At 58.2% G+C, this 12,228-nt stretch overlaps 1 protein-coding gene across 1 annotated transcript in view; it reads right to left on the bottom strand.

Moving 5' to 3' along the window:
• The window catches only part of Mcph1 (microcephalin 1), a 128,988-nt gene that overhangs the window by 108,954 nt on the left and 7,806 nt on the right, over positions 1-12,228 (bottom strand). Inside the window, exons 4-8 of the mRNA XM_048330960.1 lie at positions 10,770-10,857; positions 8,800-8,914; positions 7,983-8,204; positions 5,790-5,879; positions 3,460-4,548 (exon numbers count right to left, since the gene is read on the bottom strand). Coding sequence (XP_048186917.1) covers positions 3,460-4,548; positions 5,790-5,879; positions 7,983-8,204; positions 8,800-8,914; positions 10,770-10,857 — 1,604 coding nt within the window. The remainder of the gene's footprint in view (positions 1-3,459; positions 4,549-5,789; positions 5,880-7,982; positions 8,205-8,799; positions 8,915-10,769; positions 10,858-12,228) is intronic.

The raw sequence follows: 12,228 nt of genomic DNA, 5'->3' as shown, positions 1-12,228 counted from the left end.
CCAGCCCGCGGGGCAGGGCGTGGAGAGGAACACTGTTCTTCTGCCATTTGTCTGTTTGGTGGACGGTTGTTTCCCTTCTTGCCGATGCCTGTGTAACGCAGGTTCGTGTGCTTGGACTCGCCTTCGCCAAGGTCTGGAGAGAGCATAGCCGACTATCACCTGCCACCATGAAAAAGAACCCAGCAGCGGACACGGCCGCTGCTAACACACATGTGCAAGACGCTGCGGGCAACGCCTCCCCATGCCCCAGAGGAAAATCTGTGTCGGAGCAGTGAACCAGGGGCAGGTGGGCGTGGCTTCACGAGACCCGCCTCCTTCAGCGCGGACTCTCTGGCCAAGGCCCGCAGGGGAAGCGGGGCAGACCAGCCGGAGCAGAGAGTGGTTGGCAGCGGTGCTGGGGGCAGGAGGGGCGTCATTCAAACACACAAAGCACGTCGGGGTGCTGTGTGCCCCGTGCTGCGGCAGGGAAAGCGAAGCTAGGCGCAGCAGCGCCGGCCTGGGAGCTCGGGGTGGCGAGCCGGAGGACCGCCCCGGACCGCACAGCGAGGTCACGCGAGGTCTGGTCTCCAAGGTAAGAAGAACAAGTGGAGAGAAAAGTGAGAACAAGACGTGGTCTCCATTTCCATGCAAATTTGTGGTGGACGCTTTCCTTGAGCTCAGACAACAATTCTTGACGTTTTCCAGATCTGGCAGCAAAGGGAAGTCTCTTGCTTCGAGAACCTTCTCTATGCACCCAGCACCCACTTTCAAGTGATCCGCCTGAAACGTCATGGGGAAACCACACAGGGCGAACAATCTAACACAGTGCTGCAAACGCCTTCCCACCCAAACCAGCTTGACGAAAATCGCCTGCTGGTGGTGAGATCCGATTTGCCAGCACCCATCAGTGTGGCCAGCCATGTTGAAAGGTGGGGGGCATAGAACAGGACCGGGCCTCAGCCTTCGCGACCACGGGCAACCAATTCTGTGATGCGGACACCCAAAGTGAGTGCAGGATGCCTCTTCTGCACCCCCACCCCCCATTCTGTTGTTTTCATTCCTAGGCTGATATTGCCAAAAATTGTAGTTTCTTTAGTCTTGTGAAAGCATCTTCCTGATGTTGTTTATTTATCTGTATAAGTACCTGAGGAGACCTACGTATCTAGACAAGTATTTCCCTAAATACCTCAAGTTGCCTATAAATCCTAAATACTTACTCTCTGACACATTACAGAATATTTCACTAATCCTTGAAATATACTATACGTGAGAAGTAAAGGCTTACAGATGCCAATATGTAAATGTATCTGAAAGCAAGGATTAAGAAAGGGGCACATTTAAGGCAACAGGATAATATAATTGTATGTATGCTGAAACTTTCTATTGAATCTGTTTGCATTTGCCACTCGGGAGATGCATCGCCTCTAACAAACACTCTAAACCACAGTTTATCCTGCAAAGTATCCAAGGTTACACTTAGCACAAATTGAGGCTGGTTACTCTTGTACTCAAAATCCCGGAGGCTTCCCATCACCCTGGAAAACAAACCCAAACATCTCCCTGCCCTCCTGGGAGTGGGGAGGAGTCCGGGTGTCTCCCTCCCCATCTCCACCCACAAACACGGAGCCTGCCTGAGTCCTACCAACGACCCAGTTCAGTTCTGGGAATAACTGAAGACCTAAAGCAAGAAGGTAAACAAGGCACATCCGAAGGGAACATTTTATTCTTTGTAACAAGGGGAATGTACATGTGCATTTTATAAAATTAAGGAATAAAATGTAAAAGCATTAATGATTTGGGAGATTTAAAAACCCACATTTGCAACGTCCCCTTATTTATTTCTACCCGTCTGTTACTGAGCCTCTTTATAATTTGTCACTGCAACTTCATTACACACTGTATTAGACAAGTGTCACGGAGCAGAAACAGGAATTAAAAAGATTTCATTTCCACATGAAAGACTTGGGGGGTAGGTCTAGCTGTGTACTCTTCCTGCTCCAGTCCTGCCTGGCACGGAGTCCCGTTAGCGGAAGGCTTATGGCTTTACGTAGGGAAGATGCCCAAAGAGTAGCTACGCCTGGATCCCGGCTGGCTGACATCACCTGTCTTACGTGGTTGGTATAAAAGATGTCTTTTCTTGCCCTCAGAGCCGATGTTTTTCCGGGGTTGACGTGTGGCAGGCAGACAGCTCTCTGTGTGACAAGCCCTACCTCACCCCTAAGTCTCCTCCCAGTCCCCGAGAACCCACGATGGCCCGGGCCCTCAGCCTCCCTTTCATTGCTAAGCCAGGTGCTCAGCGCTCAGCCTTGGACAGGCAGGAAAGGGCTCTCGGGCCGTGACGACGCTAAGAGTCAAGGTGTGCCACCGGAACCAGGTGTGCTCCCACTTAATTCATGCTCACCTGTCATTCAGTATTAGTCAGCCATAAAAAATCATACAAGATACACCTGCTAAAAATACAGACATTTTGGTTGTCAGCTTTAAGAACTGTAGTCTGATTACAAGCCCGACGGCTGGGTGACTTTACACTGACCATGCCGTTAATGTTTAGGGTGATTTTAAATAAACACGTACACACGCACATATATTAATCTCAGTACAACATAAACTACAGTTTCCTATTGGATTTGGTATGAGATATAAATAATAGACATGAAATGTAAAACGCTTGTTTGGCTTCCTTTTGTGAGATAATTCCGGGGTGCTGCACCCCGGAGGAGCTACATGACCCATCTGACGGATTCACCCCCGGGACCTCCTCGCTTGCCACCGGTGAGCGAGCAGAGGAGCTGAGAAACGAGGACGACAGCTTAGTCGCGTTCAAATCTCAACTGCGTCTTTAGGGAACGGCGGACAGAGTTCAAGATCTCTTCAGTTTTGAGTGCTAGAACCGAAGTGCAAAACATTTCTTTTTGTTGCTGCCTCTGCGGGGGCGATTACACACTTACCTAGTTCACTGTTAAGTTGTTCCACAGATAAGCCACCTTAGAGGTTATGACTAAATCAGGCAGGATTCGACCTATTTGAATCATGGGAAGTCAGAGGTTGGCCCGTGGCTCACGCCTGTCATCCTGGCCACTCGGGAGGCTGAGGCCTGAGGCCTGCCATTAGACACAAAGCCAAGGAAGAGCAGGGCAGCTCTGATTCTACAATAGACGGCCTCCCTGCGTGGCCCTCCCACAGCCTGAGAGACTGCCAGAGAATGTGGGGGGGGGGGCTCCGCCAGCTGTTCACACAGTCCTGTCGTTCGGACCCACAGCCAGGAAGGCCTGGGGAGCTGCCCCCAGAACCACACACTCCACCTCTAGCTCAGCCTGGAAACTCCGCCCATCCCTACAGAAGCTGCCACTGGGAAATCATCGAGCTCCGATTGTTTAATAAGGGAAAAACTCACTGAGATGCTGCCGGACTCGTGATCCGCTCGCCCTGCGCTACCGCATGCTGGTTTCGTAAGGGAGGTGGGGGGGGGGGGACACTCACTTTCGCTGCGGCCCGTGGCCACGTTTTCCTTGTCTTCGGTGTTGGCGTCGTTCTCCGCGCTCGAGTCTCCTCCCAGGCCGTGCCTGCGATCACCTTGGCCGGGGGCGCCTTCCTCGTGGGTGCTCTCGGTGCCCGTGGGTTCTCTGGCTTCCTCGCCGGGGCGCTGCCCGGCCCCGGGGCTGCGGGCGGGCGCTGTGGGGGGAGGGGGAGGGCGGGCCTCGCCGCGAGGGGGGCGGGAGCCTCCCCCCTGCACAGGGCCGGCCTGCCCGCCTCGGTCGGGGCTCCCTGCGAGTGCGGGTGGCGGTTGTAACGCCCCGCGGCTGGGAGCGGGGTCCCCCTGGTCGAGGGCGCGTGCGATTAAACTGCGGCTGCTGCCGGCGCTGCGCTTTTCGCCCATGCAGGAGAAGTCGGCCCTCTGCAATATGCTCCTTCTCTCCCTCTTGGAAAGACTCTGGCAGCGGAGGGGCGCGGGGGGCGGCCGGGGCCGGGGTGGGGCGGGGCACGGCCCCCACGCCCTCTCCCTGAGGTTGTCAGGTGAGAAGTAGTCCTCGTAGGCGGTGGAGGCGCTGCCCCCGTTGGGGCCGGGCGAGGCGGGCCAGGCCGCCGGCGGCTGCTCCCGGGACGGCGCGGGGGCGGGCCCTGGGCCGCAGCTCCCCCTCTTCAGCCGTCCCTCTGGGGGGGAGCGCGGGCCCGCTGCCCTTTTCCTCTTTGTGGAGGAACTGGGCCTGGAACCCGCTAGAAGGGGGTCTTCCGTGGACGGGGCGGGAGACAGCCTGTGCTCGTCAGCCGTCTTCTGGGCCGGGCTGGCGGCTGGCGCTCGGTCCGGGCTGGCCGGTGCCCCCAGCAGGTCTGGCCGGCAGCTTCTCCCCTCCCGGGGGACGGGGCTCCCGGGCTCCCAGGGGCCTGGCTGGTCGCAGGATGCGGGCGGCGGCGGTGAGCGAGCACCGTCCACCATCGCCCCAGATGAGGAAGAGGAAGTGCCATTGTCGTCGCTCGCAGACCCTCCCCGCCGCGCCTCCTGCTGTGCCCGCCGCGGGGCTCCACAGAGGCCGTCCGGGGGTGAGCACCGACGCCCGGCCGCCACCGCACCTGCAGGGAAGCGACCAGTGTCACCTTGTGAAGTGGCGGCCGAGAGCCTGGCGCAGCCCCCACCCCTTTCCTCGTAGGGACAGAGGGGGTGGGGGGCACACGCCTCCAAGATCCTCCTCCAGCCTTGCACGCTCACGCACGCTCTTGTGCACAGCCGGGCACTGTGTTCCCTGGCAAGTCAGTCATTCCGGGATGAAGATCGGCTGCCCTAAGGGCCGGGGCTCCCCTCCACCGCTCCCCCCCAAGCCCTCCTGCTGCGGGGGTGCTCCGGCGCCAGCCCCCCGGAGCCCCCCACCGCACGCAGCACCTCCCGCCGCGCGCTGCCTCGCCTGCCTCTGGACACTTCCGCCCTGTCCCAGACCTCTGGGCCCCGCCCGTCCCCCACCGTAGTCGGGGTCGGCGGTGGAACGGGTCCCCCTTTCTTTCTGCTCGTTGGGGAGCCTCCAGTCTCCACGCAGGCTGCGGGTCCCCACTTCAGGCACTCCACGCACACCCTGGCTGTTCTGAGGATCTCCGTTTTAGAGATCACACACACACACACACACACACTCACACGCTCCCTGGCTGCCGCGCACCACGGGCGGTCACGGAGGCAGGGGCAGGCACGCCGGGGGCCCGTCCCTCCCCGCGCTCTCAGGAGAGGCGGGCCCCGGGCACAGGGCGGCACCCCGAGTGTGCCGCGCACCACCGGGCGATCCTGTCCCAGCTCCTTGGCCAGCCGGGCGGGGCGGGGCGGCGCCCGGGTGCAGGGCCGATGGGCACTGAGCGCGGGCAGCGAGGGGGCCGGGGCAGCTCTGCCCCGTGGCACGGTGGGAATGAAACGGGAAGTCAGCGGGTCTCGCATCAGGTACCAGATGCCTTCAGTTCGCTGTGTAAGTATCTGCCCCCCCCCCCCGGAGAGGTGGCAGGAGAAGGGGATTGCCACTGCTGTCCGGGGCCGTGCTGTGGTCACTCACGCCGCTCCGGCTCCCTCTTGCTTTGGTTATTTTCTTGCAGGGGCTTCTGCTTTTTGCCCGGGGCAAGTTTTTGACGCTGAGCTTTCTGCCCACGTCACCCGTGAGGCTGGACTCACAGACCAGGTCTCACTCGCGTCTTGCCCTGGGGGCCGTTGGGCGCATCCTCCCAGTCCTGGCGCCCCGAGGAGCTGGTATCGCAAGCTAACCGCTACAGGAAATTCTCACCGACAAAGCCAGCCATTCTCCTATGGCAAATACGTCACGACAGAGAGAGGAAAAGCCTACCTGAGCACAAAGGGTCACGCGGCATGTCACAGGCCGCGTCACAGAAAGACGTTCCTGGGTTCTTCCGAGTCTGCCCGGCCGTCGGGGAAGCTGAGAGGAAGAGGGAAACAGTTGGCCCCACCTGACATCGGGTTTTCCAGTGGGTAAGACCAGGAAGAGTAAATCCACCTGCTCTGCCCCTCTTTTACTCCGCGGCCTGTTCTAGGCCTACACGCCAGCCCACCGCAGGCAGAGACTCATTGACAACCATCTGGGCTGTGGACATGACGAAACAGCCCATCACAGAACCGTGAAGACTGCCATCTGAGAAGCCCGCCTGCCTGAGTGTGGTCAGAATCGCAACAGGTTTTAAGTTGTACTCTACTGTAAAGGGGGCGTACAGAGGGGTCACAGCTACCTAAGTGAGGTAGTGAGTAGGTTTCTTTTCGAACAGTGTTATCCCCTCCTTCGTCTTCTCCTGCCTCTCCCCAACTTCCCCCACCCCCAGCCATAAAGTTCACTCCCAGCACAGTGTCTAGTGAGTATCGCTGTGGCACCGGTTCACCCTTGGACCCACCGTTTCTGTGACTCCTCTTCCCTTCCCCAAATCAGAAAAACTTATATACAAGATAAATAAACCAGAGGAGAAAAAAAAGAAGAAAGACGAAAGGAATAACTGAAAACAGGACACCAAAAAGCAAAGAAAAACAAAACAGTCACAAAATAAAGCCCTCTTGTGTGCATACAGTGGAGATCAAACGAGTGCTTTTGTTATCTTTTATTGATAGCCCTGGCTATTTCTTCATGAACAATCCTAGCGGTCACCCCTGTGAGGACAGCAGCTGCTCAAAACCAGGAGAGACCTGGGTTCTTGGCCATTTTTCTGCTGTGTGTGTGTGTGTGTGTGTGTGTGTGTGTGTGTGGAGTGTGTGTGCATGTGTGTGTGTGTGTGTGTGTGGTGGGGAGCACAGCACTGGTATAGAGTAAGGAAAGTTGCAGGACGCTGCTCGGCCTCTAGCCACGCACAGACACTGGGTGGCGCCACAACAGACAACTGTCCCCAGACGTCAAGAGCACTGCATGGAGGAATGCTGAGGTTCCATGGAAGCTATCCGGGCACCAGGGATCCAACAGACAAGCCACATGCTGCCTCCAGCGGCTGTGCACACACAGACAAGGCCGTCTGACTGTGCACACAACAGAGAAGGCCGTCTGTGCACACACAGAGAAGGCCGTCTGACTGTGCACACAAGAGAAGGCTGTCTGACTGTGCACACACAGAGAAGGCTGACTGACTGTACACGCAACAGAGAAAGCCGTCTGTACACACAACAGAGAAGGTCGTCTGTGCACACACAGAGAAGGCCGTCTGTGCACACACAGAGAAGGCCGTCTGACTGTACACACAAGAGAAGGCTGTCTGACTGTGCACACAAGAGAAGGCTGTCTGACTGTACACGCAACAGAGAAAGCCGTCTGTACACACAACAGAGAAGGTCGTCTGTGCACACACAGAGAAGGCCGTCTGTGCACACACAGAGAAGGCCGTCTGTGCACACACAGAGAAGGCCGTCTGACTGTACACACAAGAGAAGGCTGTCTGACTGTGCACACACAGAGAAGGCCGTCTGACTGTGCACACAAGAGAAGGCTGTCTGACTGTGCACACACAGAGAAGGCTGACTGACTGTACACGCAACAGAGAAGGCCGTCTGTACACACAACAGAGAAGGCCGTCTGTGCACACACAGAGAAGGCCGTCTGACGTTGTGCACACAGAGAAGGCCATCTGACTGTATCTATCAAAAAAATAGTCTAGCGAGTGCAACGGCCTGAGATCAAGAAAGAAAAGAAAGGAAAACTAAAGAAACAATCCGATACTAACACGTTAGTACCAAATACATTCCTTCAGAGGAGACCTCAGTTGCATAATTTTTTAAAAAGCAAAAAATTCGGAAGACACTGAGAAAGGAAAAGGGGCGATGGCAGGAGATCTCAAAACCGGAGAATACTAACAGGACCAACACGTGCTTTAAGCCTTACGGAAGCGTGTCACGTTGTGGAAACGCTCGGTCGTCGCACTCGCCGGGCAGATGGGAGGCCCCGCGTTCAGCCCTTGAAGGGAAAAGGAAATGCAGGCGAAGACAAACACCCTTGCACCTGGTTCAGCAGGGTGCGCAGCTCACCTGGGGAAGGAACCAAGGAACCACTTACCTGTCGCGGGGAGATCGTGCCTCTTCCCTGTCGCGGGGAGATCGTCCCTCTTCCCCGTTGCGGGGAGATCGTTCCTCTTCCCCGTGGTGGAGAGATCGTCCCTCTTCCCCGTGGCCTCCTGCAACGTCCTCCCCGCGTTGTTGTGGTGGCCGTGGAAGGCCGTCGGGGGGCTGTACACCAGCAAGCCCGGAGACTCAAACAGGAGGACAGGAGCATCCGTGCCTGACAGCAAACACACTCGGCTTGAGCCGCGTCCGCGCCCCAGCAGCGTGACCCCTAGCCCCGCCCCCCGGCCGTCCAGGGTGCCCCCCCCCCCCCCCCAGGCTCCGCCGCCCGTGCTGAGCGCCAATCGGGCGCCAGGCACTCCGGGTTTGACTCAGAACCAGCGGCGGCTGGGAAACGCGGCCTGGCTTCCACACCCCGGATCTGGACAGCGCCCAGATGAGCGCTACTCCCACGCAGGGACACCCACACCCACGCGTGACTCGGGCCTCAGGAAGCAGGGCAGGGTGTGCGTGCGTGTGCGTGCGTGCGTGTAAATCATCAAGAATACATCATTATATCAGATTTGCCTTTTTGGGGTGACAAGACAGAAAGACCAAGTTAAACCCAGGAAAATGAAGCGATGGGAATGGTGTCAGGAACGGGTACGGAAAGCCGGTTTTCCTCCTCACAGTGAGGCGCCCCTTGGGTCTGAGCCCTCGGCTCTGGGATCCAGGCCCAGGCTGGGGGCCGCCTCGCAGGCCGGCTGCCCGGTCCGCTCTGCCCACCCCCGGCTGGCCGGCCCGCCGACACTGCTTTGCATGCCCTCGCTCACCTGTGGTCATCTTTTGCCTTTGCAGCTCTTCAGTCATCCTCTCAAATTTCCTTTGCAGTCTTCTATCGTTTTCTGGTGTCTTTGGAACAAAATCTTTGGGCTGCATACATTTACGCTGTGGAAACAAAAGAAAGACAGGAAAGTCAGCGCTGCCCTCGCACTGAGCCGTTGTGGCGGGGAGAGAGCCCTTTCTCCACGCTGCCCCTACCTTTCACAGCACCGGTAATAGAAACTTCCTAAGGAGGTGGTTTTGCTCCATATGTGTGCTAGCCATGTTTCTTTTTGGGTAGTTAATTTTCAAGGATGGACAGAGTTTGAAGGATTAAACGAAAGGTGATCCACTACGGAGCCGGTTTGGGGTGACTTTCAGGGTCCGGCGTTGGGAACTCCCAGATATTTTGGAAGTAGCCTTTCTGTGGTCGCAATTCTTACTCATCTTCCCTCCCGAACCCCAACGCATCAAGGGAGCACCAAAGAAACGATTTCAAAATTACCAAAGGAGAGAACCATTACTTAACGGCTCACGTCTGTTAAGTCACGGTCTCTCCGCGCGGCCAGTAACACCCCACGCCCGGGCCACCGAGACGGGCGAGCCCACGGCCGCCACCCAGGGCGAGGTCGGCGAGCACGACGGAGCCCGCTCTCCCTCCCGCCTCCCCCGCGGGCCCCGGGCTCCCGCTTCTCAACTCCCTGCGTGCTGCGAGGACGCCAACGGCCAAGCCCCAGTCGGGGCCCAGAACACGGGGCGTGCTACGGGACACAGGCTCACACAGGATGCCCGGCTGGAACATGCAGGACACAGGGCCGCACCTTCCCGCTGTGACACGGGGAGAGGACGGGTTCGTGTCCCGTGGTCGGAACACGCTGTTACGTGGGGGGGGGGGGGCGGGCAAAGCCCCCCAGCAGACAGCACGCCCTCCTGAAAGGGCGCGGGTCACGGGAGCCGGACGGGCGTGGGGAGCGGTGCTCGGCGGAGGAGGCCTGAGCGCGGCTTCCAGGAAGGGGAACGGACGTGCTCGCTTCGTCTGTGCTGACTGGGTGCTGTGCGTGGAGGGACACACGGACTGCTGGTGTGTTTTCACAGACCCTTTATTCCAGCGTGTCAACAGAGGTAGGAACCTCTGCTAAGTGCTTGGTGGCTGTTATCAGAGCGGGAGGGGAGGGGAGGGGAGGAAAGGGAGGTTTCCATCCCTGCCCTGGCCTCTGGCCTGCTGAGATGAATGTGGTGGAGATAAATCACGTACCGTTTCTAGAAAATGTGGAGTCCGTGCTACTTCTTTATGGCTGTTTATTTTTTTCTCAGCGTGGAGGACTGAACTCATGGCATTGTACTTGCCAGGCAAGTGCTCTTCCACTGAGCTAAATCCAGCCCGCCCCCCCCCCCCCCCTTATAGAACAGTTTCCATCCATCTAACTCGGGTTGGAGAAAGGGGTCAGTGTCCTAACAGAGGTTCTTAGGAAGTTTCATAACAGGCTAGCTTATCGTCAAATAAAGAAATTATGACTACAACTCAAAACACAGCGCGAGAAACGCTGTAGTTCAGAAGTGAGTGAGACTCTTGGTGAGCAATCTCTTATTGTCACGCAGATGCTGTGATGGATGACTTTTCCACGCTTGCGTCCGTCTGCAGCGGGCTCTCGCGGTTTCTCGGTGAACAGCACAGGGTGTTTCACTACAGACAGAACCAGCAGCCCCCAAGTGAGCTCAGCGCTTCTGACGTGGGCCAGCCTTTGGGAAGCTTCTCGTTTCCCCAATGCCAGCCGGTCCTTTTCATTTTTTTATACAAGATACCAAAGCTTTCACAAAATAATCTCCACGATGCACGAAAAAGATGACACAGGGAGATTCTGATCTGCAGCCTACGCCCGGTACTCTTGAAAAGATCTGTCGCAGTGTTATTTCCTAGGGACAGGAAATCATCGTGCGCAAGCTCACGACGGCCCGTGCACACCGGGGGGGCGCTACTTACTTTCTTCCTAAGCAGACTTGGCAGACGCTCCCTGGTATTCGCGGCAGGAAAGAGGGCCTCGTCCACGCGTGTTCCCGCCGTCCTGCACCTGTAACCAGGAGAGGCGTTTGTGAGCAGGCGTCCACCCGTGCCTGTCGGTCAGCGTCTGAGAAACCCACGCCCAATACGGCCATCGACACGAACTTCCCCAAACTGCATCTACAAGGTGGGGTTTTCGTTTGTGTCGCATTAAGAGGAAAAGCCAACCTGGCCTGACGGCTCTGCTGCAACCCCAACACTTGGGAGGCCGAATGAAGCAGGAGGATCACGAGTTCAAGAGCAGCCGGGACTATGGAGTGAAACGGAAGAGTCCCAAAGCGAGAGGCCCTAGGAGAACTATAACTCCGCACCAACCTTGCTCTCTAACACGTTTCAAACTCATTCTTACACAGCACTTAAAGGTAAAAGCAGGTGTTACTAGCTACACGAAGTGAAAATAAGCCGGCCCTAACATAGGTCATTCAGAGAGGATGGGCAGCCCCCCCTCTAGTGGCCAAAGAAAGAAACAAACGCTGCAACAGGAAACGCTTGGAAATAACCAATTCCTGGGCCTCTTTTTTCGGGGAGCAGAAGCCCCGGCGCCCCTTCCCTCGGGAAGCCCTGCTCACACACCTCACCCACACACAGATGTGGGGCGCCGGCCGGGCCCGGCTCCCTCCTGTCCTCACCCGGACCACTCGGGGCTTCCTGCCCGCCAAGGCGCCCACACCACCACACTGCGACCACAGAGAACCCGGGGAGCGTGCCCACCGCCCACGCGTGGCACAGGGTGGCACGGACCCAGCCTGCAAGCGCCCAGTCCTAGCACCCGCGTCTAGGTTCCAGGAAGGGCACCGCTCCGACGAGCAGGGCACGCGGGCGGGGGTGGGTGTGCAGAGCCACCCGCAGGGAAGACGCACAGAACCGGAAGGAAGGGTCACGAGAGAATGCTTCGAGACCCGCACGCGAACTCGAACACCTAGAAAGGAAAAAGAAGCGAACGACGTCTCCACACCCAGAGGGCCCTGGCCACGGCCCTGGGGTTCTGATTCACGGTGGGCAGCGAGGGGGGGCTTCAGCTCCCCCATCTCCACTCACGTCACGGCCAAATTCCCGGCCACCGCTAAGGGAACTGGCGGGGACGGAGTGTGCAGAGCCGCGGGGAGGACGCGGGGCGAGATGGCATTCGCCCGTGCAGAGCCGCGGTGAGGACGCGGTGAGGACGCAGGGCGGGATGGCGTTCGCCCGTGCAGAGCCGCGGTGAGGACGCGGTGAGGATGCGGTGGGGACGCGGGGTGGGAGGGCGTTCGCCCGTGCAGAGCCGCGGTGAGGACGCGGTGAGGACGCGGGGTGGGAGGGCGTTCGCCCGTGCAGAGCCGCGGTGAGGACGCGGTGAGGACGCGGGGAGGACGCGTGGTGGGAGGGTGTTCGCCCGTGCAGA

The sequence above is a fragment of the Perognathus longimembris genome, chromosome 21 (genome assembly GCF_023159225.1).
Source record: "Perognathus longimembris pacificus isolate PPM17 chromosome 21, ASM2315922v1, whole genome shotgun sequence".
Classification (NCBI taxonomy): Eukaryota; Metazoa; Chordata; class Mammalia; order Rodentia; family Heteromyidae; genus Perognathus; species Perognathus longimembris.
The sequence above is the reverse complement of the archived record's forward strand: the minus strand, read 5'-3'. Positions and strand labels throughout refer to the sequence as shown.